We start from the raw sequence: 21,398 nt of genomic DNA, 5'->3' as shown, positions 1-21,398 counted from the left end.
GGTGAAGAAACCTCCAATAAAATTCAGAAGGAAGAAGAAGAAATTTCTATTAGTTTCTAGGCAAAGCAAACAGTATGCTCCCTACAACTATATGCTGGAATTTTCTAATGGAAGGCTTCCCATCTATTGGAACTCGTGGGCCATGGTTTAAACAACTAGCATAAGCACAATAAAATAAATAAATCTATTTAGTTTGACAAATGGGATGTGATATAAAATTTTCATCTCATCTTATTTTATGATTATAATTTTTTCAAATTCTCACACAAAATATAATAAATAATTCAACTTTTTTAACTCCTAAAATAATAATAATATTAAAAAATAATATTTTAAATTTTGATCTAAAATAAATTTTTTTTTATCTCACTATCCAAACTTACCCAAAAGTACATTACATCATTAATCTACTTGAACCTAAGCCCATGACTAAAATAAACTTAGTTCCTACTCCCAACCTGTAGTCAACGCAAGCTGCCCCTGTGCGGGACGGTATAAAACCCACGAGCCCAAAGCCACTTGGACCGTTACAGAACTCTGCATTTTGACATAGGGGTGTACAAGAAACCGGCCAACCGACCTCCACCGACAGCAACCGATCGCCGAAAGCCAGAACCGGCTAAGAACTGGTCGACCGGCAGTAGAAATTAATAGGAACCGAGGTCGGTCAGTTCGGTCCCGGTTCGCCCACACAGGAAACCGGTAAACCGACCGACCTAATATATATATTTTAAATATATATCTTATATAAAAACGACGTCGTTTCATATGAAATGGCGTCGTTTTATTTAAGTTAGTAAAAAAAAAATATAAGTAGGACGACGCCGTTTGGTCTAAACCAAACGATATGAAACGACGTCGTTTTATTTAAGTTAGTAAAAAAAAAATATAAGTAGGACGACGCCGTTTGGTCTAAACCAAACGGCGTCGTTTGGTTGGGAACGGGTTAGGGTTATTAGCCTTCCCGTTCCCCCCTTCCCCCTTCCCTTTCCCTATTCTCTTATGCCTCCCCCCCCCCCCGGGATTCTCTCTCTCTCTCTCTCTCTCTCTCTCTCTCTCTCTCTCCGATTCGCTCACTCCGTGACGGTCACAGTTGAACGTTGCCACAGGTTGAACCAGTGAACCCTAACCTACACTCCGTGACTCCCTCGCAAGCCGACCTCTGTAAGTTTTCTTGTGATTTTTTGTTCTGTTATATATATTATATATATCTATTATATATTATAATTATATCTGTTATATATAATTATATGATTATACATGATTATAATCTGTTATATATATTATATATATAATTATAATGTTATATAATTATCTGTTATATATAATTATATGATTATATATGATTATAATCTGTTATATATATTATATATATAATGTATATATTTTATATATATAAATCGTATATATTAATCTGTTATATAATTATATATGTAATGTATATATATAATGTATATATATTAATCGTATTTTATATATATAATTATAAATTTTAATCTGTTATATATATTATATATGTATTGTATATATATTATGTATATAAATCTGTTATATAATTTGTTGTGTAATGTGTATATATATAACTTTTTAATTATTTATATAAATTGAGAGAAGATGAGTGAATAACTTAGATTAGAGTCTTAGACTTGTGATGTTTGCCATGTTGCAAACTAGCTGCTGGGATATTTTGTGTTATGTTTGCCAATTTTCAAATTTGTAATGTTGTATAACATTTATATTTTGTTTTATAATTTAGATGGATTCTTCTTCGTCTCCTATTGATATTGATACAAATGAAACTTAACCAACCATTAATTTGGAAGAAGATGTGAGAGAGACCAATGTTTCAAAACCTCTTAGTGCCCCTACTAGTAGTACTTGTCCATTACCTAAGAAACGGAAAGGGACGGACAAGTCAATTGTATGGGATCATTTTACGAAGGTGGATGGTTGTCCTGTAGATGATCCAAAAGCTAAATATAATTATTGTGGCAAGATGTATGCTTGCCACTCAAAGAGGAATGGAACTTCAACGATGCAAAATCATTTGCCTTCATGTTGTAAAAATCCTCATAAACGTGGACCTTTGGATAGGTATCAAAAAACATTGACAGGTGAGGCATCACCTGAGGAGGGGATTGGAGACAATGATGGTAGTACATTAAGGACTCTTGTAACCCACAAATTTAGTGAAGAGATTACGAGGTTGGCTATTGCAGAAATGGTAATTGTTGATGAAATGCCATTTAGGGTTGTTGAAGGACAGGGATTTAAAAAATTTGTTTGGTCTCTTGAACCCTGGTTTAAAGTTCCATGTCGTGTCACAGTTGTAAGAGATTGTATAAAATTGTATGAAGTAGAAAATGGGAAGCTTAAAAATGTGTTTAGAGATGGTGGCATGAGGATTTCCTTGACGACAGATACATGGACATCAGTACAGAATTTGAATTATATGTGTCTAACTGCACATTTCATTGATAAGAATTGGAAATTGCAGAAAAAAATAATTAATTTTTGTTTAATCCCTAATCATCGAGTGGATACCATTGGAAGATATGTTGAGTCGTGCTTGCTTGATTGTGGTATTGATAGAATATTTACTGTAACTGTTGATAATGCAAGTTCGAATGATACTGCAATTTCCTATTTGAAACAGTTTTCGATAGGGAATTTGTTGGGGGGTAAGTATATGCACATGAGATGTTGTGCTCACATATTAAATCTTATTGTGAGTGAGGGTTTGAAGGAGTACAATGATGCAATTACAATGGTTAGAAATGCAGTGAGATATGTGCGTTCATCCCTAGCAAGATTAGAGAAGTTTAAGAGATGTGCAGAAAGAAAAAGAAAAAATTGATTGTAAGAAAATGTTGTGTCTTGATGTACAGACACGATGGAACTCAACCTATTTGATGTTGGAGACAGCTGAGAAGTTTGAGAAGGCTTTCAGGTGGATGGAGAGTGAGGATTATAATTTCCTCTCTTACTTTGATGATGGGCACATGGGACCTCCTAAAGCTACAGAATGGGAGACAGTGCGGGTGTTTGTCAAGTTTTTAGAGATGTTTTATGAAGCCACTACTAGATTTTCTGGATCTTTATATGTGATAGCTAACATTAGTTTTTAAGAGATTTGAGGAGTATGGCCATAAACATGAGAACCAAATATGATAAGTATTGGAAGTCATTAGATAGGATGAACTTGTTCATGTTAATTGCTGTTGTGCTTGATCCACGAAGCAAGTTAGGACTTCTTTCTTTTCATTTGAAGAAAATCCATAATGAGTTTCATGCTGAGGAGTTGGTTTCGAATGTGAGACAGGTATTAATAGATTTGTATGCAGAGTATAATGTTACATTTGGTTCCACCACGAGTACTCCAGTTTCTCAACCCCCTCCAATATCTAGATCCATGAATGTTAGTGATGGTAAACGTGAGACCAAATGCTTCAAGGAGTGGTATAGGGCATCTTCCGCCATGGGATCTAATATTACCCAAACTGAAGTGGATCGATATTTATCATATGGTTGTGAGGCACTCAGCGAATCATTTGACTTGTTGACTTGGTGGAAAATAAATGAGGCTAACTATCCTATACTTGCGAGGATTGCACGAGACTTATTAGCCATGCATGTTTCCACAGTTGCATCCGAGTCAGCATTTAGCACGGGAGGTCATGTGCTTGATCCTTTTCGGAGTTCGTTGGCTCCGAGAATTGTTGAGGCACTTATTTGTACTCAAAATTGGTTAAGGCATCCGGCAACACACATTGATATCCGAGAGGCTATGGATAATGTCGAGAGCTTTGTAGTAGAATCTGGTAATGTTTTCAAATTTTAATTGTAATTTAATTTTGCATATTTTTCATAATATGAATTCACTAACATTTGATATTTTATTCTTATTTATTCTTATAGAGTTGACCGCACAATCGAACGTGACAAGTATTGACGATTGAAGATTGAAGACTTGAAGCAATATTTTTCATTTATTTATGTTATTTGTTGTGCTTGTATTTTTGCTATGCTTAAGACAATTTGGTTTGTTTTTCAAATTTGTAATATGTAATACTAAATATCTAGTGAAGTTGTTTTTATTTATTTTTAATTATGTAGTAAGTAATATAGTTATTAGTTAGTTAATATGATGAATGCTTTGGTTATTTATTATTTTTATTTATTTATAATATAAATTATGATGAATTATTAGTTAACAATAAAAAATTAAAAAGATGTTGGATGATGAATTGGATAAAAGCCCAAACATATTGGATAAAAGGGCCAAAAGTACAAAACATGGCCTAAAACATATTGGATAAAAGGGCCTAAATAGGGCCTAAAACCGGGCCCAAAACACACAGCCCAAACAGGGGGAACCGATCGAAATCGGTCGGCAAAGGAACCAGCCGGTTTTCTTCCCCCAGCACGGTCAGTTTCGACCGGTTGATTATATGTTTTTTTAAGAACCGGTCGGTTTCGGCCTAAAACCGAAATCGGCCGATCGGTTTTCAGCCCTATTTTGACGAACACATGATGGGCCTTACGTAGCACAATGGTATGCCAACTTAACAAAAGTGTTTAGCATTCGATCATGACCTTGATAGAATAACTTATTTTTATACTATAAATTAGTGTTTTCATACTTCGGAATTTATTTGAAGGAAAAGTTTATAGTAATTATTAATTCCCACTTTAATTTTAAAACTATGGCATTTGAAGGTAAAGAGATTTTGAAAATTCTCACAAAAATTTCAATTAAAAGACATTATATTGATTTTCTTATTGAACGATAACATGGATAGTTTAAGAAAAATATTTTAGTCAAAACGAAACCTACAAAAATAAATTTATAAATTACTATGATTTGGTGTAATGCGTTATATTATAAAATAATTTTTATTATAAAATAAATATAATGTATTATATAAAACTATATTAGTTTGTAAATTTATTTTTGTGTAATTTATATATGGCTGCAATATAAATAAAAAAAAGATTATACAACTCATCATCCCATACCATACACTATACATATTTTAATTTTTAAAATTTTTGAATTTTGATTTTATTCCTACTTTATTTTACTTATAATCTATATACCACATATTTATTATGGAAAAAAAAGAAAAAAAAAAAAGAAGGAAAAAAAGAAGAAGAAGAAGATATCTAGTGTGTGGGATACTAAGTCAAATTATTCATTAAAAAATAAGTAATATTAAATACAGTCATAAATTATATAAGTGTCGAGTACTTGAAAAAATGTATGATTTACTATTAAAAATTTGATTTTTTTATTTAAATTTTATATTTACTCAATCTTTTAAAAACATATATGCGATGTTTGTTAACTGTCACTGTGTCATTTCTCTTAAAAGCATTTACATTCATTTTATTCTTAAACATACGTTTAAAGATATTTGAAAGCATTTCAATGTTTGCCAAGAGCTCTACCTTGTCTCCACCCAAAGGGGGGTTGGAGCTTCGGCTCCACCCTGCCTCCTCCTGTCCGGCGTTGGCCAGTGTAGAATATAGTTTTTTTTTTCACTTTTTTCCGTGTTTCTCCGTTCATAGCATAAAGAAGTGTCAATCTCCTACCTACCAGACACCTTCAACTGCCACGCGTCACGCCAAAAATTTATATAGCCATCGATCTATCAGACAATGGAAGAAATTCTTCCAAAAGAGTGGCACGTGAATCTCACGCGCGACCTATACCGTGTGTGAACTTCACACGCCTTCGCCCCAGCAAGCCTTAGCCGGCGTCACGTGCGGCTTCGATCTACCCAAGCCCGACCACCGGCTCCCTTCACAGTGTGGCACGTGATCTACACGCACTGTCGCTGTCAGTGATGGTTCTTTTCCGGTGTATTGTGTAACACCCGCTAGAAATTCAATTGTGGAATTTCTATTGATTTTAGGAACCTCGTGAAAACTCCGTAAGTTTACACGAATTAATTAATTGCATAGGTTTTAGCATGTCAACATAGTTAGTGTTATCCCTCACTATGGTGCTAGAAATGCGATTTTAATTATTTGAAATAGTTAGAAGTGTCAGAATACATTATAGTCTACACCACTAGGCTTAATTGAATATTGAAGATTTTTTCAGTACTAAGTTTGTTACGTTTATTTTTGGAGTGAATAGTAGGCTCGGTAAACGTACGAAGCGCAATGTTTTTCAAAATCACAGTGTGTAATGTCCAAATTAGGTTAGCAAAATTTTATTTAGACACATGGAAATATTTTAGCCACCTTACTCTTCCAAGTCTACTCCATATTTGGAAAATATATTGAGCTGATTTTTGTAGACATTATTGGATAGAATATTTTGAGATAATCTTTTATAGATATTTTGGGTAGGAGAAAACCACACTCAACTCTCAACTCCAGCCTTATCACCTCCATTATCTCGTCCATAAGTATGTCCAGCCAGCACTCATAAACTTATCTTCAATTACACCTTCCAACAAAAGATTATCAAGCACTCTCTCTCGGACAGCTTTTAAGAGTTCTTTTGCACGCCCATTTCGAAGCTGTTGTAAGTATTTTATCATAAAGTCTCCTTCATATAAGTTGTTCCTTTTTTAGTCTAGTTTACATGGATATCTTATTTGCCACATTTGAAGATCATTTGGTTAGTCAAATATTGTGTAAACTATAGAAAAGTCATTCTAAGAGATAAACTGGAGAATATGTTATAGTTTGGAGTTTTTGACCAAGCTAATGGATAGATATTAGTCCAAAATTTTTATGGAGTATTGTTAACATGTATATGTGACTATTGGTTAAGGATTTTTGCATGATTAAAGGTTTTGATGAAAGATTTTCTTAGATTTAAAAACTTAGAAACTGGAAGAAGAAAAACAGTTTCTGTTTTGAGAAAGTTTAACTCTTTGGTGGTCTAAACCTATTCTAATGACTTTAATAATTTTATTGAAGGATCCTAAGTATCTTATATACATGTTATATTATTATTTTGAAAATATTTGATGTTAGTTTTAAAGATATGAAATTTTATGCAAAGAGATATTCAAATAAGCCAAAGTGTGGATATTCTTGGCTAAATTTATGTTTTGGTTAATTTCTAACCATGTGATCTTGAATTAGAAGCTTATATATGTTTTAGGACATCTTTTTAAACCATGTGATGGTTTGGTTTGAAGATCATATATTTATAAGTAATAGATCAAGAGATTTATCAAAACTAGTTGAGGAAAAAGTTTCTGTTTTGGACTAAGTGTAAAACCAAAAACTCCAAATGTTATTTTGTGATTTTGGTGACTTTAGTTTGATGATTTAAAGCATGGTTGATGTTAGGATGATATTATGAATATGTTAGTAGTAAGATTTGATTTTTGAAATTCTTAGAGATGTTTTGATTTAAGGTCAAAACTTGTGATTCAAGTGCTTGGATCTTTTTACAAAAAAGTTTGGTGTTGATTATTAGCTTTTTCTAAATGGATGTTTTAAGTATGGTTTTGAACTTAGGATTGGAAGATGTTTGTTGCAAAATTTTGGTTTAAGCATGAGTTTTGAAGTTGAAAGGAATTGCAACAAAAAATCAAGGGAAATGGCCTATGGATGTTTCGGCCATAGTGTGTTTTCTATAGTTGTGTTTTGTTTTAAATTTTTCTGAGTTGATATTTAAGTTTAGGACAAAATTTACATGAGGAATGTAAATTTTGGAAACTTTTGGAGTTAGTATGCAAAATCCTTAAGTTATGGGTAAAACGGTCATTTTCCCACATGTAGAGAGTAAAATGAAAATTTTACTCTTTAAGTTAGTATTTTCCATATTTTAAATTTTTAGTGATTTAGTTCTAACTTTTAGAATCACTAATTACAGTTCCTCGTGATCGCACTTGAAGTTTTATAAGAAACGCGGAGATCAAGATAAGTTAGCTTTTAACTTACTAGCAGTCTATTGTGTATGTGTGCTAAGTAAAGGAACTACAATGTATGTATGTATGTTATCATATATGTCTTGCCATGCCAAGTTATCACGTAATTGTCTATTATACAGAATTTATTCTGTCATCAATTTTTATCTGTTACATAATATATTCTGTCATGTATTACTGTACATTACAAGTATGTCATGTTAAATATGTTGTCTATTATATGTTATGCCATGTTACAAAATGTTTCTATCTCAAGTTGGTCATATATTTCAAGTTATGTTCAAATCACGTTATGTTACGTCAGGGCTCCAATCCTTTCATTTTCTAATCACGTTTTATCTTGAGTACATTCAGTTTGTGTAGAATACATGGGGCCACAACAACTGTGGAATATGTATTTAACTGCATTGTGATGTGTAGAATACATGAGGCCATAATAACTGTGGAGTATGTATTTACACGTAGAATACATGGGGCCACAACAACTGTGGAGTATGTATTTTTCATGTTAAGTCAAAATTTGCGTAGAATACATGGGGCCACAACAACTGTGGAGTATGTATTTTTCATGTTAATTCAAGTTTCAGAGTAAGTTCATACTAAGTCAAGTTTCAGATCAAGTTCATGTCAAGTCAAGTTCAGTTCATGTTTCAATTTAAGTTATGTCAATTATGCTATGTTGTATGCTAAGTTATGCTTTAATTATTTATGAATTTGATTATGCATTTATGCATTTACTGTCATCCATGCATCATTAGCATGTGTAGAAGTTTTTTGTTAACTTGCTGAGATTTGTAATCAAATCTCACTGTGGTAGTCCCAACTACCATTCCCCCCGAATGGTAGATCTTGTTACAGGACTTGAAGGAGGATCAGGAGCTGAACAACTAGACACAGTCGATTGAACGACGTTGCGTCGTTAATGTTAATATAGTAGTTAAATTACTACTTGTACGATGGAGTTGCATCTCCAGTACTTTTGGATTATAACTATTTTGGACTAGTGTTGTGATTTTAGTTGTTCAATAGGTTTTTATGTATGAAGTATGTTTAAGTATTTGAGATATTTTCAATTTGGTGCATAGTATTGCTAAAGAAAAAAATTATCCGCTGCGAATATTGCATATTGTTAGATGCATGTTAGGAACATTGCATCTTATATGTCATGAACGGGGGCATGTAACCTTGTGTTGCATGTCTCGACGTTTCAAATTTCCGTTCGATTCCAAACGGAATTTGGGGGCGTCACATATTGACACACATTTTGGTTGCTATGTTCTTATGTTCTCGCTTTCCATAACCGATGATTAAGATGAAGTGAGCATGGAAGTTTTCTATAGCCAGTCCAGACAAGCAAGCAGCAGCACACACCTTCATGTTGCGATTTTTACTCGCAGTTTAATAGTTTGTTTATCAGACCATTTAAAATGGTTTCAAGTGACATTCTCCTTAGTGAAAAATGGGTGGGAGCTAATTTTGGCTCCAAATGCTCATTTTTATTTTCTTTGGTGTTACATTTTGTTTATTTTAGAATGTTTGTTGGGGACTCCTACACTATTAAATTATGTATCATGTATCATTTAGTTTTATCCATGAACAACTTGCTTAGAAAAAAAAAAAAAAACTTTAATTTTTCATTAAGAGAATGAATGATTGAAACTCCTCTCCCAAGCATTAAAACTAATAAAAAAAACATTTCAACATTTTATTTTTATTTTTTTAATGATAATATCCAAACGTCTCCGAAACTCTGAAGAACTTGGCACGGGAGACGACGAAAATCTTACGCCACCATGCAGTGCTCACGGAAGGAGTACGTGGCTGGTCCTAAAACGACGCGTGCCCCAAGCTCACCTGACCAGCCAGTTAAAACTAGCCCAACAACAGGTATAGCCGGTCGCCACTGTCTCCCGCATGTCTCACTCGGCGCCACTTCCTGCTCACTAATCACTATAAGCATAACCACAGCTCTACTGTAACCTTACGGCCATGGCGGTTCCGTACAAAAATTCAGACCCATCTCTTTTCCTTCTGCAGAGCTCAAGGTTTTAGCTTTTTCTTTTGGGTATACTTTTGCTGCTTTTCTTCTTTTTCTTTTATAAATATATGTGTGTTTTTATATGTTGTGCAGATTCTGGCCTCTTTTTTAACTTTATTTGACGCTGCTTTAAATAAATTTTATGGGATAGTGGGAAAATGTACCGACATTTCCTTTGCTTTATCTGGGTTTGACTGTTTTTAACGAGAAACGACTGTTTGATCGTTAAGAAAGAATAAAGGCCGAGAAGTTTTTGTATTTATAAGAATATGTGATATGGGACTCCTGAAAACGATCAACCAACACCTCTTAATCGAGCCTGATATAGCAGCATGAGCCCTTGTTTTTTATTTTTGGAAAGAACAAGAAGGAAAGGAAAAATCTTGGGAAATGGGTTAGTTTCCAATATCTTCAGCATCTGTGAGGAAATTTTATTTGAGCATTTGTGGCGGTGGGTTTTTTTGGTTGGTTATTGAGATTATTTTTCCTCTCTCGTTGAAAGGAAACGGAGATATTAGGCAACTATCTGTATTGATCCCGACCAAGAAACCTATGAATCTAGGCTCATGGTTATATCATTGGTAGTGAGGCATGCGGAAAAGAGCTGTGCCTTCTATTTCCAACGCTATATGGTCTTTTTAAACCAGTTTTCAATATTTTAATGTTTGTCTTGTTTTGATTATCGGATTGTTATTCTTGTTGTATTTCATGAGTAGTTTTTAGTTTCTACTACTGTTTTTGGGTCTCAACTCGATGTATATGACTTGTCGTTCTTGTTTGGCCTTCATCTTTATTTGTGGGCATCCCTCTCTATTTGGCTCAAGGAAATATATGCATCCTTTTCGTGTGGGGATTCATTTGTTATGAAAGGGAAGTTTTGAAAGACAAGAAACCGGTCAATTCCGTTGTACTTCTCTTGAAAGATCCACTGATTCACACAAACATGCATGTGCACCGCCTGTGCACACACACACATATCATCCTTGGTGGGAGAGCTGAAATAACTCTGTGCTTTCCGTGTCTGTTTCCGGCTTGTAGGGTGTTATTCTGTGAGAGTTCATCTACATTTCCATAAGATTCTTTGATTCTGATCTGAAAAAAAAATCAGGAGGAGGGATGGCTCTAGAGAGCTTTGTAGATTCCAACTTCCAATTGGCAGCACACTCTCTGGCACCGACTTGGCCAACTGGAGGTTTTTTGGGGTCCTCGAGTTCCAATAACTTGCTACAAAAGGATGAGCACTACCAGGCTGTGGTAGCATCCCTCTTGAATTCATCTTCTGGAAACTTGCCAAATGGGACATCTGTGATTGCACATATGAATGTCGGTAAGGCATTGGGGGAAATCGATCCAAATATCTTAAATCATATGGAAAAGGAACTGAGTGTTAGGCCAAGTTCCTTGGACGCAGATTCCAAATCAGCACTTTCAAAGGGTCCTTTGCACAGAAGTGCCAGTGCTACCACAGATTCTCACCCTGTCCTACACACATCGCCTGCACTATTCTCCTCTCGTAACTCATGTTCAAGCACTTCAGTTGTGAGTGGTTCCTCAATAACCCAGCATAACTCCCGTTTAAACCCAAAAGGTTTTCAAGTGCATAAAAGGAAACATCAACAAGGGGAATTTGCTGCAGCATCTCAAGAGGTTGCGGAAGTGCATAAAAATTCATTCATAAATTGCATAAAACAGGAGCTGTGCACTTCAACTCAGATGCTTAAGAAACCAAGATTAGACATCCAGCAAGAGGCAATCGTGCAGCAGCATATTATTCAACAGCTACTGCAGAATCCAGATTCTGCACAATTGCAAGAATATTTACCCCAACTGCAAGAATTGTTTCAGCATCATCACTTACGAAAACAGAAGCGGCAAAATAGTTTGCAATATCAGGGAGTTGGCATACAACAGCAACGACAGCAACATATAAGTCAACACCTGCAACAGCAGGTCCTGCCTCAAGCACCTGCCATGCACTCCTTTAATGAAGGCATCTGTTCACGCCGGCTTATGCAGCTAATATATCATCTGCGGCAACGACCAGCTGTGAGTTGCTTGTTTAAGTGACGATTTGATGTTGTTTCTCACCAGTATTTCACAATTATCTCCATTATCCATGACTTTTTTGACGTATTTAATGCATTGCCCTGCCAATCTGCAATTTAGATTTTCTGAAGCATACCTGAGTTCTATCTTTTAATATCATGCTTACACTTTGTCCCAAAACTTTGTGATTTCCCGGTGGTCATAGGTTCAACTAATGCATTACTCGCTTTGAGTTGGTCCGACCCTCATTTTATTTTTGGTCTCTTTAGGACAACGGTATTGCTTATTGGAGAAAATTTATCACAGAGTATTATGCTCCCTGTGCTAGGAGAAGATGGTGTTTGTCTTCATATGACAAAGTTGGACGCCATGCCTTTGGTATGATTCCCCTTGCTGCTATGGTGAGTTCTCATCCTGCTGATATATGTTTTTTTCCTCATCATAAGAAATAATCAATATTGTCATGAGGTGCTATGGTGGCTATTGGTTGCGCCTTCTGGTGTCAAATGCATCAGGTTGGGCTGTGTTATACACAGTGCAGTAAATGGTCCCCATATCAACTTTATGAAAAGTTTGTTTGTAAAGCTTTTCCCACCTCAAATCCCGTTGGGTGCAAACAATCTCTAGGGGCTATTGGACTGGGGGATTTTTCCCTTGAATTACCCAAAGTGCAATTGCAGAAAACTCCTTGCTGAGAGCTTGTGCACCCCCGGGATTAGTCGGGACGATATTCCCGGACACTCGGTGCCAATCAAAAGAAAAAAGAAGAAAAAAAAAAGGCTTTTCCCGCCATTTTCATAAATTCTTTTGTCACTGAATACAGCTTCTGCAATTCCCTTGAATCTGAAATGTTTCTATCGTGCCAGTGTAATTACAGCTTCATATAGATGCACATATACAATTGCATTCACTCATCTCAATTTGTTTCTTTACATGAAGTCTATTTGTGTCGGATTCTTATCTTCCCCTTCTGCTTTAAATGCTGTGTTGATTGCTTTAAATGGAATCGTCTGCTGCTTCTTTGTTTTTTCAGGATGCATGGCAATGTGAGATTTGTGGTTGTAAATCAGGAAGGGGGTTTGGTGAGCAAACTAGCATTATTGAATTGTTGAATCACATAAGTTTTTCTTTCCCTTCGGTTATTTATCCGCCCCTGATTTTTTTGATTGTACATAACTTATTTCTATGTTTTTTTTGCTTGGCAGAGGCGATTTTTGAAGTACTTCCTAGGCTTTACAAAATCACCTTTGATAATGTGATGGATGAACTATTGTTCCTTGATTTGCCACATGAACGTAGATTCCCTTCGGGATTAATGATGTTGGAATATGGAAAAGCAGTTCAGGAGAGTGTCTATGAGCAACTTCGTGTTGTTCGTGAGGGTCATCTGCGAATTATTTACACACATGACTTGAAGGTGAGTCAAAGGCCCCTTCATCTGAAGTTAGTGGGCTGATGCATATTAATTGTTCATGGATGTGTTGAAATACTTCTGCTTTTCAGATACTGTCCTGGGAATTTTGTTCCCGGCCTCATGAAGAACTTTTGCCTCGAACTTTGCTTGCACCTAAGGTGATGATTATTTTTGTGCTCTGTGTTTTATTTTTGGTTGTGAATTGCTCCTTTTGGTGTTCAAATCTGTCATATGATTCAGTACTTCTTGCCCTTTTACCTTGTGACTTTTATGATCTTGATGTGTGTAACCATGCTGTAACTTAGTTTCTGAAACATGCATGGTTGCAGGTTGATCAGATGGTTCATGCTGCACTGAAATATGAAAGCTCCAATAGCAGTAGTGAATCTGTTGTGGTGTCTCAAGAAGATTTACAAGCAAATTCTGACGCGTAAGACATTAATGTTGGAGTATTTGTATGCAATAAATTACCTGTCTTTATTTAGTTTCGTATCTGTATGCTTTAAATGTGAAAAAAAATAAAAAATTGTTTGCTTTGGATGCTTGAAAGTCCAAATTATATATTTTGCTCTAAATAAACTAGAAAAATTGAGTTTTGGAGGACAAGGCCATTGCAAAGCAGTCATAATTCGCAAGTAAATTTTGTTCTTGATCATTCATCTCACTGTAGGTTCCTGGCAGCCGGGTGTCAAGTTGCGAGAACTTTGGACTTACAATTGGTTGATGACTTGGGATTTTCCAGAAGATACACCCGGTGCATGCAGGTAAACATTTTCAATTTTTTTTTTTTTTTTTGAGTTTGAAACTAATATCCAATTACTTGACTGGTTCTTAATGTATGCCAGTTATAATTGTTTGACAGATTGCAGACGTTGTCAGCTGCATGAAAGATTTAATGACTTTCTCCTTCAAGAATAACACAGGACCAATGGGTAAGTAGCATCAGACATTGCAGTTGACGGCATGCAAGTGCTTTCTTCACTCATGCTTATTTTGGTTGGGTTTCAGTTTTTAATAAGGTTCAGTAGTTTGTTTTGATCTTTAATGGTGTTTGCTTGTTCAATATAACAGTTATTTTACTATTGCTTATGTTTTGGCTTCACATTGATATTTTAGATATTAGTAAGTTCATAAATTAGACTTTTAAGAGCTTCAGAAATGGTTTTGTTGGAGTTATTTTTATTACGCTCTTAAATATCTTATACATATAAAAAAAAAAAAAAAAGTTCTTAAATATCGTATTACATTTTCTGGCCAAATACGTTGAATATCAAACTTTTACCACTTTACCATGAACAAGTGGGATGCCAGATTGGTTTTCGATTTGTTTCATATTGTTTTATTGGACCCCTTTGCTTGCTAGTAAAGCCCATTTGTAGATGGCAGGCAGGTCTACATTTCTTGGTTTCAATAGGACTCCCTTTGAGCATTTTTTCTATCTACCATCATCTAAAGTGTGCCAACACGTTAACCTTCATTTCTATTGGAGTACCCGTTGAAAAAATTTCCATTGAAGTGATTTATAATTCTTGACATGTTAATTTTTCAGTTATCTAACTATAAACTAAGACTCATTCATGATGTTTCTGCTGAACTCTTCTGTAATCAATTCCCATATTTGAGTTTAATTTTCAATATTAAATCATCCAAATCAGTGTCAAAATTAACATATTCTAGGACAGGCAGTATGCTGGAGTACATTGACGTGCCAAAATTAACAGATTATTGCATGTAGATTTGTAATCCAATCTCGCCAATCTATTGATTTTGACATGTAGTTGGATGGTGAAGTATGCACCACCAATCGAATGAGGTTGATTGTGATTATTTTATGTTTATAGGTACATTACAAATGATCTCCATAGTTTAGAGTGGTTATATATTATAAACCTATCTAATACCATTAATCATTTGTAGAGAGCTTAAACAACTATTCCCTAGAAACCACCACAAGTAAGATCGGGAAAGAGGAATTACATGAGAAGGAAATTGTAGGGAGTGCTCAAGGTCTGCCTACTGACGACAATAAGTTGATGGCTGGGTCCAGTGGTTATTGCAGTAATGTGAATGGTTGTGTAGTTATGACAAATGGAGGACTTTTGACTAGCTCAGAAGAGGCAGCATTGATGCCGCCAGGTTCTTACCACAAATTGCTGAGGCAGAACTCCTCGACTTCTGAACAGTGCAGAGTGAAGCGACAGGGTTCTTCACTGCGAGTGTCCAACCAGGATGTCTCTTTTGAATCTTATAAAGGTTCTAAAGCTTCAAGCCCAGGACTAATCCAGCACTCGCCAATGGATGGCTTGTCAAGTTCCCATTCCGTGGAAGTCAACCAGAATATACGGGACCAGGCTATCCAGAAGATACTGCGGGAGATGGTCAACAACAGCAGAAAACTGAACGTGAATGCTGGAGACACTGTTATCCGTGAAGAGGGGAAGAGTTGTGTTGTTGACGTGCCTGCAAGAGGCAAGGGGATGAATGTTCATAATGCGTTAGGTTCTAGGTACAGCACAGCAGCCCTGGATATCCCAGGAAATGTATTGAGTAGTGCTGCAGGGAGGATCAGCAGCTCAGGTGCTGTCTTCAATAGAGAGGCCTCTGAGTTCTGTGGTAACAACAGCTCCATGAAGAAGAAAGAAGCAGATGTTCCAGAGAAGCTTCATCTTCCCGAAGCGCTCATTAAACTGCTCAACGGTTATCAAGAAAATGGAAGTTGAGTGGCAACAGTGAAGATATGTGCAATGCATGGAGGATCTAACCATATCGAGCTATTAGTTTTAGGGAAGTGGTTAGGATAGAGTTTGTACAGTTTTGTTGGGTCCCTCTGCTGATCTTACATGCAAAGAACACGTTACGAGACTTTTTGAGCAAATATTACAGCTTCTTGTTGTTACTTGTTAGGTTTGCATCCTGATCAGTGATCATGCTATACAAGTGTAAACTGATATCTTCACCTTCTCGAGTAGTTATGATGACGTGATTTTGCGCATATACCAATTTCATAAATTGGCGGGCTCTTCTTCTTCTTTTTCTTTAAGAAATTAAGTTTTAATTTCTGCTGGAGGAGTCGAGGACCCTAGCCGCTCTCGTTTGCATTACTTTGCAATACCTCAACTCAGTGGAACAATGCAAATGCTGCCCAAGGCTAAGGAAAAATCCCTCGCAAATTAATATTAGAATAGAATGCTCAGACATCAACTCGCATTTATTACCCAAATTCCATGCTAAAGCCCTTTTTCAGGAGATGAAAAGTGCACGTTTCCGTACTCTGATTAAAACCAATAGAACACATACATATACACATTTCCTAGCTAACGTACAAGTGATAGGTTTCGAAAACCATTTAATACTTTTAGAACTCTCTTTTCCCTACCTGTTTATCATACAGAACTTCCTACCTACAGAGGTTAACTCAAAAACGCTTAAACCTCTCCCTAAATTCACTTGGGTATATAAATACAGAATCTAAACAGAGACCACCTTTGGTATGCGTGCAATCAATCTGGGTCATGGAGAATTTGATTTTGGTTGGTGCGTTGGAGTTATCTACAACAAAATCGCCAACGTGGTAGTAGTTCCATTTTCCGGTTTCACTCAAAATGCACTTTGATGCCGCATGCTGACCATCCGATGTCCATAGCTGAAACTGCACTGGCTTTATGTCCCATCCGTGAACATGCTCCGTATTACAGACTCGGCGACCAAACCTCTTGTATGCCTTTCCTAAGTGCAACCTGAAGAATAGGCTATATGTCCCCATCGGAAATGGGAACTCCACCCCTCCATCAACTTCAAACCACCAAATTTGCTGGAGGTAGGCGACAGTGCCGAATCTACATGAAAGGAAGAGGAGCTCTAAATCAATTCAAGTACTCCATTGCCCAAATAAGCAAAATAAATAAAGCAGCAGCATATTCCAGTGATAAAACCACATTAAGAGCACCAGGAGAAGAAAGCTAGGCAGTTCTTCAATCTTGAAAATCACAAGCATCACTCATCATCACAAGCAAGACATGCAAACATCGAGATTCCAAGTCTAGCGGAAAATATCTTGAAAATTGTGGCTATGTCATTAATCAAAGTTGCATAGCAGATTGTACAACAAGCACATGCAAGATTCAAATATCTAAAACTCTGAATCTAGCTTAAGGATTATAATTAAATCCTTTAGCCAATATTGAATCTTATAAACTCATTGAATAACTCTATCTCCTGAAGGATCAAATGTGTTACTCCAACTCAAAAGAAACTCAAGGACAACTTATAGCTTTGATCCAAGTTCAAGAATATGATTATAATATTATCACTGATAATAACAGCCTTAAACATTAGGCACCATTTGGATACAAGAAGTGTTTCATCTGATCTCATATCATCATTACAACTTTTTCAAATTTCCACACAAAATATAATAAACAATTCAACTTTTTCAAATCTCAAAACAATAATAATCTTAAAAAATAATATTCTAACCATATTTTATTCAACTTTCATTTTCATCTCAACTCACTATCTAAACGGCACCTAAGATCTTCCCTATAGACTCAATGCTATAGGACCTTCTCCAAATGACCCAAAACTTACTATTGTACAGAGAACCTAGCTTTTCACGAGAATCCAATCCAAAAAATATTTTCTAAAAGTAAGCTGAGGTGAGTGTGTTTTTGACATGCAGTGCATTAACTTCCCAAAGCTAATGAAGCTATTAAACTAAATACATATATCACATCATCATGCAATAGACTTCAAAATTTCAAACAAAATTGATGAAAAGATAACAAGAAACCTACTTTTGATGAGTTCCAGCAAGGAAATTTCCGGAACGTTGGAGTTTCCAGCATCCATCTAAAAGATTTTTTTTTTTTTTTTTTTTTGTGGTAAGTACCATCTAAAAGATACATGACAAGAAACGTACAATTTTTCTATATCCATTGGAAATCATTATATAAACTTCAAAAAAGGCGCATAAATCTCACCTAGATTCTTCAGTTGGGATGTAATTCCAATATCTTCGATCATCAATCCCAGTGATTGCCAACCCCTTTGAAGAAATGGACAAACAAACACCACCGGTACTTTTATGCAGCCAAACTTTCTGTAAAATCCAATTTTTATACAAATACATCAGGAACACATCCAAATCAAGAAAATCGAATAACATGAATAATCGAGATCTCATGATTGGCCACCGAGAAAGCTGAAGAAAAATAAAAGAAAAGAAAACATCGATTCTTATTCTACAAGTTCTTTTTCGTTTTTCATCTTTCATAAATTTCCTCCGAAACCGAACAAAAATAACTAGAGAAAAACATATGATAGAAACTCATAACAAGTAAAATAATCTCATTCCCCGTTCAATTGATCACAATTGGGCATTTTAAGATCTCCATACACTTCCTAAGATTAGGAAACAAGCAAAACGAGCAATACCTTAGTACCCCCATCGAAAGTATTAGCCTGGCAAAGCCTCTCGTAAATCCCTCGCTTACCCAAATCCCCCGGCAACTCGCCGAACACTTTCAGAAAAAGAAGTTGATAATTCGACGGCAACTTCGATTCCCACACAAAATCTGCCCACGAAGCCCCACGAAAAGCACGATTCAGTCTCGCCAATTTGCAGATCTCAGGCGGGTCCAAGTAGCCCAGAACCAAAGCCACGCAGCTCTCCGGTAAGTCCCCCAAACTGGGTCGCGATTGCAAATACAAATACCCATCAGACCCATTGGAATAATCCGGACCGGTTAGGCTTGAGAACAAAACAGATAAATCGGCACCCATGAAACAGAGCAGAGCGGAGAGAGAGAGAGAGAGAGAGAGAGAGAGAAGAGACACAGACTAACTAGGATGATCGTCCAAAAGATTTAAGTATTAAATGGAATGAATTCTACAGATACAGAGTGCGGTGGTGGGGCGGCAACATGAGGCACTGGAAGAAGGACGCGTAACAGTTGTTGGGAGGGTGGAGGAGTTTGTTTGTCTTGGTGGGTTTTGTTGGTTTATGGAGAAGCAGAGGAAGACAGCAGAGAATGAATTGGACGGAAAGCAGAAGATGAGTTAGGTCCGGGTGATGGGGCTCTTATTGGAAAAAAAATATCGCCCACAGCTACAGATACAATACACACTGTCTGAAAAAGACAACTTTGGAACTTCAAATCGTTTGGTTACACATTTTTTTTTGATTTTAATGTTTTTATTAGAAGTTAAATAAAATATTATTATAATATAATTTTAATATTAAATTTATTTTAAATTTAAAAAATTAAATTATTTATTATATTTTATATTAAAATTTAAAAAAATTATAATAATTATATAAAATAAAATAAAATAATTTGATCAAATCAGTCTTTAAATATCTGGTTTAAGTTATACTATTTTGCCGCTAACGGTTACTGTTCGCATGCCACGTACGTCAAATATTATTTTTTATATTTTTTTTAAATATTTTTAAAAAATAAAAGATACATTAATACATTAATATTTATTTTTCTAATCATTAAATTAAAAAAATAATAAATAAATTTTAAATAAATGAACAATCAAAGTGAAAGAAAATTCACGACCCACACTAGTATTTTCTATCTTATTTTGCAATATTTAAGTTGATATATGTGCGTATTTTTTTGAGCCATGGAAAATCAGTTTTTTGTTTTTTGTTTTTCTCTTTCAAAAGAAATTAATTTTTAATTTTTATCTTTTAATAATTTTAAATTTCCCAAATTTACTTTATTTCTATTACTCCCTCTGCGTGATAATATTTAATAGAAAATAATTTAAGACCCATATCAGAAGCCCTAATTTTTAATGGTAAGTTCTTTAAAAAAAAAAAAGAGTGCACGAAATATACATATCTTAAAACTTATTCAGCAATATATACTCATATCTAATAATCTTTAAATAAATCATTATTATAAATATTATTATTTATCATAATTTATTTTTTATCCTTAAATAAATAAAACTTCATTAAATTAAAAAGAGATTAAAAAAAGGGGTGGAGGTCACAATAAAACACCTTAATATAAAAATATAAATAAATAATAATTCTACCTATTTATTATTTTATTTGGTTGATTTTGATGCATTAACTTGTATTAAGATTTATTTTTTTATTATTTTTTGTAGCTGAATTACGAAAAGAAAAAAATTTCCGTTTGTTGTTAAAAGGTAAGAATCCATCATCGATCTTATGAAAGTGCACGGCGGGGATTTTGATTTTCTTCTAATCTTACCGTCCCCTAGCTGGTCCCCTTCATATTCCTCGAGAGCGATATACGTTGAAATATACGTGTGAGGAACATACGAAAACATTTGAATGAGCAATGATGATAGCTAGGTTGTCTTTTTGCGTAGATTTCAACTTGATCATGACTTCGTCTCTAATATTATCTTGTATAAATAACCTAAACTTTTTTGGGATATTTCAAATTAATCAAATTTTCAAATTTATTATTATTATTATTATTGTTATATTTTTTTTTTATACAAGATGGGAGTTTTGAATCTAAATTTTCTATTTGAAAAACCGAATTATATGTCACCAAGCTATTAAACTCTGTCAAATTTATTATTATTATTATTTGTTGCCATTATTCATATTGTTCTAATTCGCCATTATCATTATGATATGTGTCTATGTCAAAATTAATTAAATTGCCAAATCGAAGCAATTAAATTTTAAATGGTTTTCCTAATATTCTTATTTAAACAGATAATATAAAATAATGTTAGGTATAAATATCAAATATATAAATTTTGTACAAATCTTTTATAAAAATTTGAGTCTAATAAAAAAAATGAATTTTTCATGCTTTTTATGATAAAATTTATTTATTTTTATAAAGAACTTGTATAAGATTTGTACATTTAAGACTTGTATATATATTTTCTCAATAATATATAGCTAGCATCAATCAAGTACCAACAAAGTAGGACTTAATATTGGTAGATTTCTGTTCACATTATGTCTAAGATAATATCAAAATTAAACCCTTTT

At 34.7% G+C, this 21,398-nt stretch overlaps 3 protein-coding genes across 7 annotated transcripts; 2 read left to right on the top strand and 1 right to left on the bottom strand.

The window, feature by feature from the left end:
* The first annotated feature begins 1,996 nt into the window (after window positions 1-1,996).
* Window positions 1,997-3,841, top strand: LOC122282459. Its single transcript, XM_043094409.1, has 4 exons — window positions 1,997-2,434; window positions 2,657-2,770; window positions 2,889-3,104; window positions 3,323-3,841. The coding sequence occupies exons 1-4, from the start codon at window positions 1,997-1,999 to the stop codon at window positions 3,839-3,841; spliced, it is 1,287 nt and encodes a 428-aa protein (XP_042950343.1).
* A 5,948-nt stretch (window positions 3,842-9,789) lies between these two features.
* On the top strand, window positions 9,790-16,408 carry LOC122281071 (probable transcriptional regulator SLK3). Of its 5 annotated transcripts, none has more exons than XM_043092319.1 (10): window positions 9,790-9,946; window positions 10,978-11,985; window positions 12,255-12,386; window positions 13,019-13,067; window positions 13,191-13,402; window positions 13,489-13,557; window positions 13,729-13,829; window positions 14,070-14,163; window positions 14,262-14,331; window positions 15,317-16,408. In XM_043092319.1, the coding sequence occupies exons 2-10, from the start codon at window positions 11,056-11,058 to the stop codon at window positions 16,117-16,119; spliced, it is 2,460 nt and encodes an 819-aa protein (XP_042948253.1). In that variant the 5' UTR covers window positions 9,790-9,946; window positions 10,978-11,055; the 3' UTR covers window positions 16,120-16,408. The 5 variants fall into 5 exon arrangements, with proteins under 5 accessions (XP_042948253.1, XP_042948254.1, XP_042948257.1 ...); XM_043092320.1 differs by having other exon boundaries at window positions 9,811-9,966; XM_043092323.1 differs by having other exon boundaries at window positions 9,815-9,966; window positions 11,048-11,985.
* A 178-nt stretch (window positions 16,409-16,586) lies between these two features.
* Window positions 16,587-19,471, bottom strand: LOC122281072 (F-box protein PP2-A12-like). Its single transcript, XM_043092324.1, has 3 exons — window positions 18,833-19,471; window positions 18,379-18,497; window positions 16,587-17,235 (listed from the first exon to the last, which is right to left on the bottom strand). The coding sequence occupies exons 1-3, from the start codon at window positions 19,178-19,180 to the stop codon at window positions 16,815-16,817; spliced, it is 888 nt and encodes a 295-aa protein (XP_042948258.1). The 5' UTR covers window positions 19,181-19,471; the 3' UTR covers window positions 16,587-16,814.
* Window positions 19,472-21,398: the final 1,927 nt, after the last annotated feature.

Source organism: Carya illinoinensis, chromosome 11, assembly GCF_018687715.1.
Source record: "Carya illinoinensis cultivar Pawnee chromosome 11, C.illinoinensisPawnee_v1, whole genome shotgun sequence".
Classification (NCBI taxonomy): Eukaryota; Viridiplantae; Streptophyta; class Magnoliopsida; order Fagales; family Juglandaceae; genus Carya; species Carya illinoinensis.
The sequence above is the reverse complement of the archived record's forward strand: the minus strand, read 5'-3'. Positions and strand labels throughout refer to the sequence as shown.

What these genes read in the sequence shown, in the direction of transcription:
- LOC122282459 (XM_043094409.1), top strand. Translation starts at nt 1,997, where the DNA reads ATGTATGCTTGCCACTCAAAGAGGAATGGAACTTCAACGATGCAAAAT. An exon ending in CGACAGATACATGGACATCA is followed by an intron (nt 2,435 to 2,656) that starts GTACAGAATTTG and finishes TATTTGAAACAG; the next exon opens with TTTTCGATAGGGAATTTGTT. An exon ending in GATTTTCTGGATCTTTATAT is followed by an intron (nt 3,105 to 3,322) that starts GTGATAGCTAAC and finishes AATGTGAGACAG; the next exon opens with GTATTAATAGATTTGTATGC.
- LOC122281071 (XM_043092318.1), top strand. An exon ending in TTTACACACATGACTTGAAG is followed by an intron (nt 13,403 to 13,488) that starts GTGAGTCAAAGG and finishes TCTGCTTTTCAG; the next exon opens with ATACTGTCCTGGGAATTTTG. An exon ending in GATACACCCGGTGCATGCAG is followed by an intron (nt 14,164 to 14,261) that starts GTAAACATTTTC and finishes ATTGTTTGACAG; the next exon opens with ATTGCAGACGTTGTCAGCTG.
- LOC122281072 (XM_043092324.1), bottom strand. Translation starts at nt 19,180, where the DNA reads ATGGGTGCCGATTTATCTGTTTTGTTCTCAAGCCTAACCGGTCCGGAT. An exon ending in CTTTCGATGGGGGTACTAAG is followed by an intron (nt 18,498 to 18,832) that starts GTATTGCTCGTT and finishes TGGATTTTACAG; the next exon opens with AAAGTTTGGCTGCATAAAAG. An exon ending in ATCCCAACTGAAGAATCTAG is followed by an intron (nt 17,236 to 18,378) that starts GTGAGATTTATG and finishes CCTTTCATGTAG; the next exon opens with ATTCGGCACTGTCGCCTACC.